At 35.9% G+C, this 17,419-nt stretch overlaps 1 protein-coding gene across 1 annotated transcript in view; it reads right to left on the bottom strand.

Annotated features, from left to right (window-relative positions):
* LOC131042304 (uncharacterized) overlaps positions 1–15,227 on the bottom strand; it is a 38,135-nt gene extending 22,908 nt beyond the window's left edge. The window contains exons 1-3 of the mRNA XM_057975644.2: positions 13,530–15,227; positions 9,955–10,372; positions 8,002–8,146 (exon numbers count right to left, since the gene is read on the bottom strand). Coding sequence (XP_057831627.2) covers positions 8,002–8,146; positions 9,955–10,372; positions 13,530–14,850 — 1,884 coding nt within the window. The 5' untranslated portion in view covers positions 14,851–15,227. The remainder of the gene's footprint in view (positions 1–8,001; positions 8,147–9,954; positions 10,373–13,529) is intronic.
* Between the last annotated feature and the right edge of the window lie 2,192 nt (positions 15,228–17,419).

Below are 17,419 nucleotides of genomic sequence, written 5' to 3'. Positions count from 1 at the left end.
ACCCCTCTCTTTTGCTTTTGTAGTTGTAGATTAAGGTGTCATAGTCTTTGCAGTAGCTTAGCGTAGAGTAAGTGAGAGTCTTTTTAAATCAAAAAATTAAAAAATTAAAAAAATTAAAAAAAAATTCAAAATTCAAAAATTCAAAAATCAAATTTTTGGCTATGGCATGGAAAAGGTTGAGGCGTTCTAGCCAAGACCCTCGTACTTTGAACGGGAGCCTCATCCTTCAAACATGACCCTCGTCCCTTGAACAAGAGCTTCATCCTTTGAACAAGAGCTTTGTCCTTTGACCAAGAGGCCCATCCTTTGACTTTGATGCTATTACTAATCGATTCTCATGAACAAGCTCAAGTTCAAATGAATAAGTTCAAGATGGCTATACTTTGATCAACACAATGCAACTCATTCATTGCGAGTTGTAAGTGCAATGAAGAGTTCAAGAGACCAATGAAAGACATTTATTAAAGATGGTTGCACAAATGCAAGTAATTCAAATCGATGCCTCATCATGATACAGTTTGACACTAATCATTTACTCAAGGTGGCCAGCTCAATCACTATCAAAAATCAATATATTAAAATTTCTAAGTTATGTGACTTGAGTGCGAAATTCAATGTTGCTTTACAAGATTGATCAAGCATTTAATGGATGTCGCAAGCTCAGCGATAATGTGTTTGTAAATTCGGTAAGTATAAAGGATGGCGTTTAACAATGCAAGACTATTTGCACTAGGTGCCTTGAGTTGCAAGACTCAATGCATTTTATCAAACATCATTGAATTGCATTCAATGACAGGCGTTTACCATTATATAATGATTGGAAGGCGATTAAAATTCAGAAGGCAAAGTTTGGGATTATAATGCAACGTGTTTAATCGATGTTATCTTGGCTATTAAAAATTGATTATGAATGAGAGAGTTTGAATTTCCAAGGCACCACAATTTGAAGCATCAAGATTGCAATCAATATTGAATGAAGGTGGTTGAATTCTATTATCCCAATCAAAACACATTTAATGTGAATCACCAATACCTGTGATGAGGTACCAGCTGCCTTGAACAATTATAAGCTCAAATTTGATCATTTTATTTGATCAAATTAAGATTGAGATTGCTTCATGTCTGCAATTTAATCTACTGATTACCAGCAAACTAGTAGGACAGCGACTTTCAATCTTTGTGGGGCAGCGAATTCATTTCTTGTCACAGCAAAGTAATTATATTTTGATCAATAGCAACTCACAGCGATTCAATTTGAGATGCTGCGAATTACATCTGATTTGGGACAGCGAATTTCTTCACAACTTTCGATTTGATTATTAGACTTGAGGGGAGACCAATCTGATTTGATATCTTCGGTGATCAGTGTGATCAGCGACTTCCCTGCGAACTTTTTACCAGCATGAGCTACACCTAGAGGATCACTTCATGAATGTATCAGATGATTTGGGAATAAGAAAGAAGATGTGTTCCATGCTACCTATTGATATTATCAGAGCAACTAAGGTAATCCGAGTCCCTGATCAGACACAAGACAATGGCAAATATTTCCTACTGATGTATGAGAAGGAAAAGGATAAGCAAGTGAAGGTCAATTGGAATGATATTGAGATTACAGATTTGAAAGAGTTGATGGAGCCTATCATTGCAAACACAAAACGATGGGCGGAGGCACAACCTCATATATTGAGTGATCGAGGCATTCAGGCAACATTTTAAAAGATGGGAAATGAGGGGTCATCTGATGAAGAAATGGAAGATGAGAGATTAGATATGAGAGATTAGAAATCAGAGAAGGAGATCAATCAAAAGACTTTGAAGAATTGTTGCTTGATGTTTCAAAAATTAATAAAATCATTCAAGTGTTGGTGACTTATTGAGTTTTGGAACATTGCTTGTTTCTTCATACCTTTTGTGAGAGCTTATATTCAAAAAGAAAAAAAAAATGGAATAGAATTTGCTTTTAAGTTTTAGATGAGTGAAAGATATATATGCATGATTGAAAGTGAAGCTCCATTATCCATACTACTAGCAGTTTGTTAATTGCAAACTTGCCTTGCGTAGTCAACTGGAATTAATCAGCCAAAGCTTAACTTCAATTGCTACTTCATCATTGATATGCTTCATTTTGAAGGGGTCTATGTTTGAGTTGGTAATTTGAAAATAATTGAGCTACCCCTTATAAGATTGCAATAGCATTGTGGAGATGATCATGGGATGTCAAAGCAAAGCTTAGTTGAGCTCACTTGAGATTGTCCATTGTCTTACACTCTTATTTTAGAATAGCATTCCTTAACCATATCCTTTTTCATTTTTTTTATCAACTATCAGTAAAAGTAGAAGAGAGCAATATTGCAACATCATTTGAAGTATGTTATAACCATTGAGATTGAAGCAAGAAAGTAGGAAAGTCCCGTCGCAGGTACAGAAAATCACATCATACCATTGAAGTTATCCAACATGTTAAGACCTAACATCGAGAACCTTGAAGTCGTCTCAAGTGACCCTTTGCAAATCTTCAGCATTTGAGTCTTTATTCAAGAGAGGATAGAGTGCCATTGGTATTTTATTCTGCGTTGCATAGTGCATGAAAACACGATCAACACCTAGCAGCTCAAAGGCCAAAAGCACTTCCATGGCCTTGGCCACTCCATGACATTCACATCTGGTAGGATGATGCTCCTATTGGGCATTTTGCCAGCAAAAACACCTATTCAGGGAAATTATTTAACCATCATTTCTGCTAACTCATCATTACCACAATCTCAAACTTTTAATCTTTTAAATTTTTTGACCTACTTAAGTAGATGGATCCCACACTCAAACCAGATGAAAGCATATTCTATGCCTTTGTCTAAGTGAAAATATTGCTAAAATCTTGCTACAACGTAGCTTTTATAGCTGGAATATTGGGGCAGTGTATGACAGCATTTAGGGTTTCCTACTCAGGATTTAGGCTTTGGTATAATAACATTTAAGGTTAGGTATAAAAACAATTAGACTTATCAAAAAGTATTGTACTCATTTATGTTGTGTATAAGTTAATTTTTAAATAAGAATATTATTTTTGTTTATCAACAAATGGCATTTTTTGGTTCAACTACTAGGTGCTTCATTGCACAAGATTTGGTCATACCGGTAAAAATACATTTTTTGGCACCTTTCACTAAGCTTGCTGATGTGGCAAATTATATGATGTATCATACCTCCACCCTTAGCCATAGATGGATAAGAATCCATGTCATCTTCTACTGAAAAAATTGAGGTCCAAAGAGGAAATATGCAAATCTGAAATCAGATTATCCACCAATCTCATTTACTAGGAGACACTTTAGGACAAGAGGCAAATAGATGGTAGTTGATGTGCTTAAGATACCTTATCCAGAAGGTGCACATGTCGCAACATATATCCCACATGTATAATTCTCTTCACTTGGAAAGATGTCAAAGTCCACATTTGAATATATTTGTGATTATTACATTGAAAAAAGCACTACAGACTTTCTTGCAAATACTCAATTTATGTATCCAATTTCATCTGGAAATCATAAAATAGAGGATTATGAATAATGATGCTCATAAAACTGAACAATCAAAAGATATGCAATGCACAAAACAAAATGTTAGTTTTATAGATCAGACTAATAACAACATGCAGAAATGAAACAATAAACACACATAACACAACAGTACCCTGGGAAACCCTCCCTCTTGGAGGTGAAAAACCCAGCAACAAAGATCTCAGATTATATTAACTCAAAATCAGTAGAAGTCTTACAACTTTTGCTTCAACACTTGAAGCATAGTATAATCTGCAGATGATAATCAAGTTGGGGCACACACTAGGGCAGACTTATCTGAGGTATGCTTGCTGTAGATGATTCAATAATCTGATTGTAGACCATTCGCTTGATCTTGCAGCCCTTAGAACAAGTTCGCTGACCTTGTAGATGAAGTTGACAGCCCTAGGAGGAGTTTGCTGCCCTTGTGGATGAATTCGCCAGTCCTAAAGGAAGTTCGCCAGCCCTAGATGGAAGTTCGCCAGCCCTAGATAATATCTAGGATGACTTCATTGCACAAGACAACTGATTCGCTGAAGTAATTCACTGATCAATAGCAGAGGTAGTTTGCTGATGTGTGAATGAGATTGATTGCTGAATGAATGTGTTATTGATGCAAGAAAGATCTTGCATATATGTGAAACTTTATGTCTCTTCTCCTTAGGTTGGCCTTGCATTTAAATTGATAATTGAATCTCATTTTGGCGCCCACACATAGGGTTAGCCCAATTACAATTTACAAGTTACTTGTATAGGGCCGGACCTAATACAAGTTGCATGTTATAATTACATTTCACAAATGATGACACCCATTTAGGACCAAACCTAATAACAAGTTATACATTGAACTTTGCAAGATATTGTGGCTAAAGCCGATAGGCCAATTAGCCACCCAAAATTGCTAGGTCGACCCTAGAAGGAATCCGACCTAGCTATAACATCAACACTCCCTCTTAGATAGGGAGGAGTCCTTCTCAACATATGAGTCACATGGTGACATCCACCATGGCTACTCCCAGAGGATGGGTCCATCATGGCTACTCCCATGGATGGAAAAAAAAAAAATGAACACAAGTGCCCATCACGAAAGCCTCAACGTGATGTCGTCATCTCATCATGACGTTCACCATGGCTACTCCCAGAGGGTGAATAAACACAAGTGCCAAGTCATGGAGTCTCTCACATGACATCCACCATACCTACTCGCAAATGGTGGATCCACCATACCTACTCGTAGAGGGTGGAATAAGGGCTTTCACCTCAAACTTCTCTCGCAAAGAAGAATGCACTAACAAGGGCTTGCACCTCAAACTTCTCTCGCAGAGAAGAATGCATTAACAAGGGCTTGCACCTCAAACTTCTCTCACAGAGAAGAATGCAATAACAAAATCTTCAAGACAATGTAGCTCCCTCTGAAGCTGAAATGTCAAGCTCCCTCTAAAGCTGAAATGATATTTCCTTGGCTCCTCCAAAGGTGTCCTTTGTCAACTTCCGTAGAAGAAACTAGAGGAGTAGATCTAAATTTGCACTCTCGACCGATGTGGCCATACTTGTCACACCTAAAACATTGAATGTGAGATAAGTCCTTTTTCGGAATAGGATGTGGATCTCAGTCTCTATCCCTCTTTCTTCTTTTGCCTCTTTCCATAGAAGTGTGTGTAGCAAGGACTTGATTTTCCACATCATAATGATTATGCTCAATTCCTCTTGATATCAACCTTGACTCTTCTTGAATACAATCAGCATGAAGGCAATCAAATTTGGGAAATTTGGATCTCCCACTTATGCCTTAGATAAATGGCTCCCAAGAGTGAGGAAGGCCATTCAACACTAGCATGCCAAGATCCTTGTCCACAACTTCATCTCCAATGGCGCTAAGCTGATCTCTCAATTCTGCAATCTTCATGAAGAAGTATATGATTGATTCTCCCTTTGCCATCTTGACTTGATGAAGTTGCTGCCTCAATGCAAGTGCTCTACTGGCTGAAGACATCTTGGAAATGATAGGCACAAGGTGATCCTTACGAAGTCAATCAGGATCTTCTTTGCTTTGACAGCATTCTTCTTGAATTGGAGTTTCTCTTCTCGATCTTCAAACTCAGGCTGATCTTTTCCTTCTACAAACTGAAGTAAATCATTCTCTTCAAGTGCAATAAGAACTCTAACCTTCCACGAGGTGAAGTTCAAAGCTCCATCAAGTCTATCTTCAACCTTTAAACCGGTCACCATCTTCAATGCTGGAAATTGCTTGATGAAGGTGAAGAGTGCGTCGCTGCTATCAGACAGTCTGATCACAATTGCTTCAAACCCGCTCTGATACCATGTTACTTTTATAGATCAGACTGATAAAAACATGCAGAAATGAAACAATAAACACACATAACACAACAGAAACCTGGGAAAACCTCCCTCTTGGAGGTGAAAAATCCAGCAACAAAGATCTCAGATTATATTAACTCAAAATCAGTAGAAGTCTTACAACTTTTGCTTCAACACTTGAAGCATAATATAATCAGCAGATGATAATCAAGTTAGAGCACAAACTAGGGCAGCCTTATCTGAGGTATGCTTGCTGTAGATGATTCAATAATCTGATTGTAGACCATTCGCTTGATCTTGCAGCCCTTAGAACAAGTCCGCTGACCTTGTAGATGAAGTTGACAGCCCTAGGAGGAGTTCGCTGTCCTTGTGGATGAGTTCGCCAGTCCTAAAGGAAGTTTGCCAGCCCTAGATGGAAGTTCGCCAGCCCTAGATAATATCTAGGATGAATTCGTTGCACAAGACAACTGATTCGCTGAAGTAATTCGCTGATCAATAGCAGAGGTAGTTTGCTGATGTGTGAATGAGATTGATTGCTGAATGCATGTGTTATTGATGCAAGAAAGATCTTGCATATATGTGAGACTTTATGTCTCTTCTCCTTAGGTCAGCCTTGCATTTCAATTAATAATTGAATCTCATTTTGGAGCCCACACATTGAGTTAGCCCAATTACAATTTACAAGTTACTTGTATAGGGCCGGACCTAATACAAGTTACATGTTATAATTACATTTCACAAATGATGACGCCCATTTAGGGCCAGACCTAATAACAAGTTATACATTGAACTTTGCAAGATATTGTGGCTAAGGCTGACAGGCCAATTAGCCACCCAAAAGTGCTAGGTCGGTCCTAGAAGGAATCCGACCTAGCTATAACATCAACACAAAAAGCATACAAAACTAAGTTATGAAAGAGGATGAAAATGTGCAACAGAATCTTGGATACTTCCACTTGACCTGCCTGGTTTCTTCAGTTGATATGACTTTGTCATGTGCACAAATTCTTATTTGATACAGAAGCCACCATTAGAGAAAAAATTAAAAAAGTAATACATTTTAATAGAATGAATGCACTTATTCAATGCTCAACTACACCCAAACATTCAATGATTCAATCCCATAGTTAATAACACCAGAATACATGCAATTCATAATACTCCAAATCCCTGCTTGTGAACAAGAAAGACATTGTATGCAAAAAGGTCATATTCTTATGGTATCACATTGAAATAAGCTACCAAGCCATAAAGCGCTTTACAAGTAAATTACAGAGAGTTTGAACTCCCAAAATGTGCTCAATTCCCAAAGTTCCAATGGGCTGTGCACATCCACCTATGGACTTAGGGCTTTTGGTTCTATATCTATTCTATAAGCATACATAGCATATACCCAAAGAAAAAAAAATAGCATTTGGCAAGTTAAGTCTGTATGCATGCTCTAAGACAGAACAAAGCAGTCAACATGCATTGCAACAATGCAAATAATAGTCCATATTAATTACCCAAAAAAAATCACAGTCCATAAGCACTACAGCAAAACAAATACTATAACCAATATAATTCACAATATAGAAAATCATTACGAAAATGAAGCAGCTTTTTGTTGGAAATAGAGACAACCTGCAAATGACCTTAGCAGAATTGTGCTGTATTACAAGGGTTAGTATAATCTTTTTTGTCTAGGATTTTGAGTTACCACTACTCATGGTTTATGGCTGCTGGAGTCCTTTAACAATCACCATTTGTTATTGTAACTTGCCCTAATATTGAATCCAGTTGACCTACTTTGGTCTTTTGCAGACTTTAATATAATTTATTTCTTTCTTTCCTCTCAGGTAAATTATTATCTAAAATCAGATACAATCCACTGCATTCCAACACATGAGAATGCATATGAGCTAACTTGTTATTTAGATTCAAAAAACCAGTGAATAACAGAGTTCTATATATCAACTGTTTTGGCACTCCATAAATATAATTTCTTGAAAGCTGAAATAGGTGAATTCCACAACACTCTACTCCGAAAAAGGGCAAGCAAAACAGTTTTTAAAAAAATGGTTGTCGAACACAAATTAAAATCCATCCCACATATTAGCAAAAATTCAAATAGAAAACTTGCCTTTATCGTGTCAATGGGATGCATTAAAGAGGTTGACATTGCACAGGTCAAGCCTCCAACCAGTGCAGCCCTAAGAACATTTCCTGCAGGTATAACAATAGGTGGAGCACCAGCTACCACAGTTGCAGCCTTAAACCAAAGGCTCCTACACCAAAAATAAACATTTCAATTAAGACAAACTATCACGTCCCCCTTAACAAAAATCACCATATGTTTCTTTGTACCATCTAGCTTGTAGATTTTAGCAAATCATAATACAGATGTGCAAGAAAAATAAAGATTTGTACCAATGGTATTTAGAAGATTTTCAGATCACGAAACAAATAAGAGAAGAAATATTTGCAAGGCAGGAACTGGAATCCAAAACAACAAATAAATAAAGAAATGGCAATGTATTTCCTACTGATACGTCCTAGGTCCTCTCGTGTATAAGAATCATAAGGGCAACAACTGCTAGTTGATCATTGAGACTCAGAAACGGTGACAGTAACTACTATATCCTGGAACCATCACAGCAACACCATAAAGCAATACAGAAGAAAATTTGGTAAGGAACGTGGTACACATGGCATGCCATGGATGTCTTACAATCAGGATTCTACAGTGATTTATTGCATCCCTGTGAACCTTAAAAGCTCTGAGGAAATGTATCCTATGGATCCACAGCATCTAGTATTCAAGCTACTCATTATTTAGCATCATACTGCACATGTGATGCCTGCTAAAGTTGAGAATGTTGATCCAACAGAAAAGAGAATTCAAACAACACCTATTTCTCCTAATTAAAAGCATTCATTTTTAATCCCTTTGTCAATTTATCAGAACAGGTTGATTACATACAAATTCTATGATATTGATGGAATCTTTATATAACAGGTTACATTTCAATGTCCAAAAGTATCTGAACAACCTAAGGCTTTTACATAAAACATAACGATAGTCTAAATCCAGCCAGCATCAAAACATAATGTCATGGCAAACAACTAGCCATCAAATAGAACAATAATAAATGAAAGTTTAAAAAATTTCCAACTAAATCAAAATCAGCTCTTTTAATACTTTTTTAGTTAGCCACCACAAAGATGGATGCTCCTAATAAAAGTCAAAGTTCAATTGCCAAAAGATTAGTTTAACAATACAAGGTCAAATTTGATCAAAAGACTCAAAAAGAACCAAAGCCCTATACCGTATGCCTCACTTGGTCAAAATAACTACGACAAGCCTAAATCCCCAACAATACCAGCAAACCATGGCTTTGAGATGCTTCCATCCACGGCTGAAAAACATGGACATGAAGAGAGTGAATTAGGTTTTTGCCAAAGTTGAGTCAAATATAGCAGATCCAACAGGTTCCTCAGTTTTTGAAATGTGCCAATTCTAACAGAAACCAGTCATCTCATTCAATCCCCTGCCATCAAGTCTGCTTAAGATAGCTCATAATTCAAAACCTAGAATTTGGAAACTTAACACATTAATTGTGATTATCAATTCAATTAAAAATTTTCTCTGGATCTCTAAAGACAACTCATAGTGCCCATTCATTAATAAAACTAGGACAGACAAATGATTTCCACATGTGATGAAATTTAAAGGAATATCAGCAGGCAAAATGTGGGAACATCAGATTGCAAAAATCACACACAAAAAAAACCTCGTAGTGCATGATTCAAAATCCCATGGTTGTGCTCATGTTGATTGGGCTTTGGTTCTTTGTATTTCTTATGTACGGGTGGCCAATGGCCGTGTTCTCTTTTTGGTTCCTGAAGCCTATAACCAGGTTTTCTTATAGCAAAAAAAAATACCATGGTCCATTCTAAAAGTAAAAGCTAAAAGAATAAAGAAATGGCATAAAGCTTATATCAAGATATAGGCTGCATCATTTTATGCAACAAAAATCTTCAGCATTTCTACATTATTAACTTAAAGAAAAAAATATGGGTAGAGCAATAATACCATGGATCATCTTGAAGATGCTCCGGTGGAAGCAGCAGCATAAAGTTGTGGAAATGGCCATATGAAATAACTCCTTCTGTATCAGCATTTAAAATACGCATCATTGCAACAACATTTTCTTCTGTTGCTGGAAGACCTTGACTTTTCAGTGTTGTTAATACCTGACTTTTCTTAAGAGTACCATACTTGCTCAAACTCAAGGAAACATATGCTGAAACAATCGTTGGCTCCTTTTGTTTCATCAAAGACAGAAACTGTTCCCACCCAAATGACTTTGCAAACATATGGGTTCGAGTCCGCCGTAATAACTCATGGGCATAATGTCGTGGTAACCTTCTCTTTCGCATTGCAACTTCAAGATCCTCAAGCGTTACTCGACCATCACCATCTCTGTCCAACTCCTCAAAGAACTTCCTACCTGGGGCAAAAAAGTAAATCACTTATAGAAGTATTCTATAATAACTAAAACCATCTTGCTCATTCAATCATAAATAAATGAAGCCCAGCATACAAACAAAAGAGATAACATTCATATATATTTATATTTCATATTAGAGAAGAATGTTTGTAACATTTATGAAAATATCAAATCAAAATACATAATTAGAAGAGAATGGAACAAAAATTTCAAATGACTTAAGTGCAAAGAATCCCACCTCAAGACAATGCACCCCAATACATCACATTGTACAAACTGGGGGGAGTAGAAGGCCGAGGGTCACTTTGGGAGTACTTGGGAGTCGTGATGAGTTTTACAAATGCACGGGATTGTATGTAAGTATGCTGGATCAACAAGCATCAAAAAACCTAAACCCAATGTTTCAAGTCCCATTAGAATGCCATCATTATCTAGTAGATTGACAAGAATGCTTGCTTAATTAAGGGCGATGGACAGAATCTCTCGTGAATGGTTATGCAACACTAGGAAGTGTAGCATGTCAGCTAGAACCATTACTGAGATAAGGGGAAACAAAAAAGGGATGGTAAGGGGGGAAAAGGATTGATTAGTTAAATAATTAGTTTACTTAGTAATTAATTAATTGATTGACTGACTGATTAATTACATAATAGGTCAATTGATTAGTTAATTATGGTTATTTAAATACTTGGGAGGCTAATCAATACTAATTAATTAAGCAATTAATTAAACACCAAGTCTGACTTAAGTTTTGACTAATTCTACAACTTAAAGTCTTTCAAGCTTCCAACCATAATACCTATTCAATTTTTTCAATTGTTTTACCATCTTCATGTCTTCCCTAAGATCTTTAACAATACAGATCTCAAATCAAGCCATTGTCAACACTATTACATCTAGAAAATCTAATACAAACCATAGAAGCCTTCTCTAAATGGTTGACAATATGCTTTGGATTAACCAACACTCTAACAACATTTCATGAGGATGGTGGGTGATACCCTCGGACTGCTTCACAAGATTATTTTTTGTTATTTACATGGATAACATATCTTCAGTAAGACATGAAAAAAACATCTAAACAATCTTCAGCAAGCCAACTGAGTTGCATGCAAGTTGGATATGTGTTCATTTGCCATGAAGTAGATACAATACTTGGGGCATCAGTGACAAACATGGAGTACATTTTGAGCCAACCAAGATCCATGAGATCCAAGATTAACCTATCCCAAAGACCCTTAGACAATTTCAGTTTCTTGGGTTTGAAAATTCTGTAAGAGAATTGTACTTGGTTTCTCTCACACCTCTTAGCCTTTCATTCAAATTACCATACGTAGTGCACAGGCATTATTTAACTGGTCAGCCGCGTCTGTAACTTGCATTGCCCAACTCACAGCAACCATTTGAGATGGAGTGATGCATCTAATAATGCACTCAAAACAATCTTTAATTCAGGTAACCAATATTCTATCATGTTTCACTGCTACAATAAGAACATATCCAACATATGATAGAGCTGCAAGCCATTGTCCAGGCAAGTAAGCATTGGCAGCCGTACAAATTTAATAAAAGAAACCATCACTCATACCAACAATAAGCCATTGCAGTTGCAGATTCGAAACAAATTGGAGTAAAAGTGTCACAACAAATACTCCCAGTACCTTCAATAATTCCACTATAACATCAGGCATAAGAAAGGGAGTGCCAGCCCAGAACTAGATCATTTGAGTGGGTCTCCTTCCTAAGGAAACCTGAGTCCTCACTATGCTTGGCACATGTGGACATGGAACCAAACATGGCCAAAATCGTATCAAACAGATCAAGACATTGGAGAAATCCATTAAATGGTAAAAGATGGCAAGACAAACCCAGATAACTACTTGCAAGATGAACTACTATATCACTTGGGGGAATTGTAAAACAATGCAATACAAGATTGTTGATGAAGTGCGCCTTCATCTGCAGAAGGAAAGACCCATGAGACCTTACTACAAGATTGCACCTTGTCTGTATGGCTGGTAAACCATCACTAAGAAAGTTTAAGATACTGCATTCAAGCTAGATCTTACATCTTACCCTGGCCTATGACTCTGGATCCTATTTTCAATGCAAAACCTTTCATCTTTATTTTCAACCTTTTTAAACATGGTATTTGGGATGCTTACAATTCTGATCGCCAGGACTCATTTTATAAATATGCTAACCAGCTAAATACTAGACATGTTTATGTGGCTACATTGACAGTTCAGTAAACTTTGGTATTTTGTCTTCTTTGAAATAAAAACTTGCAAATATCACTTTTTCGGCAAAAGAAGTAAACAAAGGCATATCTCTTATTTTGAGACTGACAAAGCCACTTAGGAATTATAGCCTTCACATAATTCAAGAGGGTTGACCAAATGTACATTCAAGAGCTTAACAATAATAAATGGAGATACTACAGAGACACACAAATAATAAATAAAACTGGAAGCAGTCACTGAATCATTACAGTGACCTTATACATTTATAATAACCCATATAATCCCTAAAAGACAATATAGAGATACAAATTCAAACACTGCTATTGAAGGCTTCCAGGAAAGGTAGATGTCTTTCACATTAAAACCATTGCTTTATTAAACATATTAGGAAATGTTTGATAAAATATCAGATATAATGACTATGCACATAATGGCTTACAAGTCAATAATTTAGTAAACAATTAGAACGTGCAACCACACATCCAAGCTTCTAGATTATTGTTAGCACACTTTAGATTTAGAGCAAGGCTTAGATTTGTGGCTTACTTCTTCCCTTTTAGTCTGAACTAATTACCAAAGATAATCCATTTTAAGCTTGTGATTTGCATACAATATTGGCAGGAATACATTACTAAAGGGTCATCCATCTTAAGCTTATGATTTGCACTACCTTTAACTTTCGAAAAGGATTGAATTTGCTAATACTTTTCCACTTTAATCTGAATTATGGCACACTATTAGGCACCTATAATGTTGACCACATTAAATTACCAAATATCATCCATCTTCTACTTGTGAGTTATTTCAGTTGCAGCAATGAATAATACTTGAACATTATTCAATAAAAAATGAAAATAAAAACATTTCTGAAAGATAGAAACATTTTCAAAATAAGCAAATTCTGGGTCAACAACCTTCAGTTTGCGCATAATCAAAGACATGCTGGAAAGAAAAGAGCTGCTTCAGGTCTGGATAGTCCTGTGATTTTCCAATTTGATGCAGACGTTCCTTCACTTCTGCCAATGGTATTGCAGACAAAGTGGTCTTCAACCTCTCAACATTTGTTAAAGATGCATTAAAAATCTCAGTTGTAAGCTTCTGGGCAGGATTTGCTTCAGCTTTTTTGATATGATTGCTTTCAGCGTCAATTGTTCGATTTGCCTGCCCTCCAATCTCTTCTTTGGTAGTGGAATCAACTAAAATTTCTGATGCTCCTCCAATCCTTGCAAACCTCAGTTTAGCTACCAATCCATCTTTGTCCACTTTATTTCCTTTCAAAATTCTATGAAAAATATCCATACCTTTGAAATCTGGTAGAAAAGAAGGCTTTCGACCAATATCCATGATAGAAGAAACTTCTGGTTCTTTTCTAGCATTCTTCTCATTGATACATTCCTTCTGTTCCTGTTTCTTGTCTTGCTGCAATTTAAGGCCGGTCTGAAGGCAATACTCCAAAAGATAGTTGAAAAATACTTCAAAAGAGAGATCTTTCTCCTTAACAGAGTCAGATTTTTCCACATTAACTGAGAAACTACCATCCGGATGCAACTCTGTGTTCTTGAGCAGAGATTTGTTTGCCAATAACTGAATGGATAAAAATGGCCCTGTTTTTTCGACAAATTCAACATTTATTTCCTTAGTTTTCATTTCACCAGTTGCATGAGCGGTATGCTTTCCAAAGCACTTCTTTACAGTTTTGAAATGGTTTGGGATTGCTTGAAGGAAGCTCCCTAGAAAAGTCCGTGTAACAGCAACAAGAAAACAGTTTCCACAGAATGTCTCTTCGTTAGAGATCTGCATTTTGGAAGCTACAACATTTGTTTGGGACAAGTTCTTCTTTGTTGATTCTGTTTTGCGAGACTTATTGCTCGCATTCTGAAAGATGTTGCCCCAAACTGCCTTTAATGGAAATTTAATGGCGGAATCCTTCTTCGGCTCCTCTAAAAACAAGAAATTGTTCATTGAGGGATCCAAATTCTGCTTGTTTGCCTGCACACCGTCTGTTATCTCCATTTTCTGCTTCTTGCGATGAGCCTTTTGCTTCACCATAAGAAAGCCTGACTCTAAATCTTTCGCTGCTCCTTGAACCATGGATTCCAGTGCCATTGGCGAAAAAGCCTCCCTAACCGCACAGGCTGAAGATATGATTGATTCTAAAGGTGAATTTGATGATTCCATACTTGACTGCAACCCCGAATGGTTCTGCTGGTGAGACGAAGCTGGTGTCAATCCCATGTCAGAAACAAGAATCGGTACTCAGACAAAGTTTCCAATTTAAATTTAGCCACAATTTGTCTTGTGTCCTCCTGAAATCTTCAGCAAAAGTCTCCTAGAACTAAACTTTAATCAAACATCTACAATTTCCCTTAAATAAACAAATCGCTCCAAATAACCAAAATCAAACACAGCCTGTGACGGAAATCTCCCTTATTAAATGCAAGTTACTCAGAACCAAAGTCTAACGAAACCCCTGTTTCGGGAAATCTCCTCTCTTAGACACAAATCGAACAACCAATGTCTAACCAAAAGCATCGTCCAAAAACACCCATCTTTCATCAAGTCCCAAAATCCTGAAGGACTAACACTTGAACAACCCCATCTGTGCTTGGCGATCTTCTGCCCATCAAATAAAAAAAAATTAAAAAACTTATTACACAACCCTAATGAAAAAATTCATATTAACATAAACAAGCCTTCCAAACGAGCCCAGGAGAATCGAAACAGCTAACCGCATTAACAAAATCAAAAGTTAAAAACAAGAAGCACATTCGGTGTAAAAACAATCAATAACGAACGTCCTATATTACGGCGTAACTTAAATCAAACTGATAAAATAAACAGTTTCTCGAGATTATTCTCATGCGATTTCATTTTTGAATCATACTTCAAGGAAACACTGTAATCAAACTTCACATCCTCATAAATTTACAAAATAAAGAGGACTGGTCACGCTGACAAACAGATAAATTTCAAAAGGCATTTGAAAAAGAAAAACACTGAGAACATCAAAATGAGAATACAGCCTGGATAAACTAAACACTGTAATCAGACTTCAAATCCTTAGAAATCTACAAAATAAAGAGGATTGATCACGCTGACAAACAGATTAAATTTCAAAAGGATTGGAAAAACGAAAAACACTACGAAGATCAAAATGATTGTTTTATAATATCCCCCTATGAGATTACAGCATGGATAAGCTAAATAAAATGTACAAATTTCAAAATCTTTAAGCACAAATTTGGCATGAAATTTCAAATTTTCTTCGATTCTACTGAAAACAAATAAAATCTAAAAATACATGCCTCATAAAAAGCAAATGCTTGCTACAGTGCCGCCAAATTTAACAATATCTGCCAATGATTCTCTCGTTGCAGAGTAAAATCCATTGTCGAGGGTTCAACTCCCACAAACAGAAAACATTTCACCGCCTGAAGGGCAAAAAAGGAGATAATAAGACGCAGATAATGAAATAATATAAAGAATGTATCGTTGTTACTGATATGCTTTGATCACACACTTGCTGATTTTGTTTTATTTATTTAAATTTTATTTCTAAGAGAAGCGATAAGCTTTACAGTTTTTTAATCAATTCAAGGGAGATGAGTTAGATGTGGTAATAATTATAGCGGCGTGCAATACATCGGATGGAGGGCTCATTTTTTAGAGATTATTTTATACTCAATTATTACATCCGTATTGTTTATTTGTGGATAAACGTTGATATGTTAGCACTTATGGGAAGCAGGTGTCATGATTATATGTCTAAGTAAATGTGTTAGTACAATTTAGTTAATGTGTTAAAAGATATGTTATTTTTATTTATCAATTTGTATATGGTGTATTAGAATTTTATCTTTTGTGTATAGGTATCTAATGTTCTGTAATAATTTCAATTTTAATTTGAAAATGATTCTTAATTTTTTTGTTTGTGTGGATTGTGTTTGGATTGAGTTTTTTATTTGTTTGATTTAATTGAATTTTATTCATTTAATTATTCTTAATTCTTTCAGTTAATTAAATTAAGATTTATTTGATATCTGTATTCTTCTAATTAGCCTATTAATCAAATTAAAGATTTGTTTAATATTTCTCTTCATCTATCCCCCTCTAGTCATTTTAATTAAATTCACATTTAATTAAAAAACTCCATTTATCCTCTTTACCCTTTTAATTAAATCCACATTTAATTAAAACCCCCTTTGCAAATAAATAAATCAAAATTTATTTATAAATCCCCCCCCCCCACTTGCAAAATTCAAAATTCAAAATTCACATTTAAATAAATCAATATTTATTTAAATCTATCAAATACAAGTTGCAACTAACAATTGAAATAAATCAATTTTATTTTAATTAAATCTTTTTTTCACCCACTTGTAAAATCCTACATCTCCCACTTGCCACCTAATTATCCTTCTAGAAACCTCCAAATCCTATCCTAATCGTGTTTGAACTTCTAATCATGTCCTTTCCCTAAATTTGAGGAGGTCACTTCTCGAGTTTGGAAGAAAGTCTTCTAAATGCATTAAAGGCTTCATTTCTTCAACAAATTAACTTGTTGAGTTCCCCAAATTTGGAAGGAATCTTACAAATTTATCCCCCAAAGTCCTATTAACCATTAATGGTTAATTCAACCTCCCCTCGTGGTTAGAGACTTTCTCTCTAACTTAACCCTCATCTAACTCAAGGGTCTCATCAAGCACTCATGGCTTTGACCCTAGTTACCCTATTAACCCTTGCACAAGAGTTTACCCTTTGGGTAAAGGCTTTATCCATTGGTTATCCATTAACCCAACCACAA

This window comes from Cryptomeria japonica, chromosome 3, assembly GCF_030272615.1.
Source record: "Cryptomeria japonica chromosome 3, Sugi_1.0, whole genome shotgun sequence".
Lineage (NCBI taxonomy): Eukaryota > Viridiplantae > Streptophyta > Pinopsida > Cupressales > Cupressaceae > Cryptomeria > Cryptomeria japonica.
Note: the sequence above shows the minus strand (reverse complement) of the source record. Positions and strands in the feature narration are given on the sequence as shown.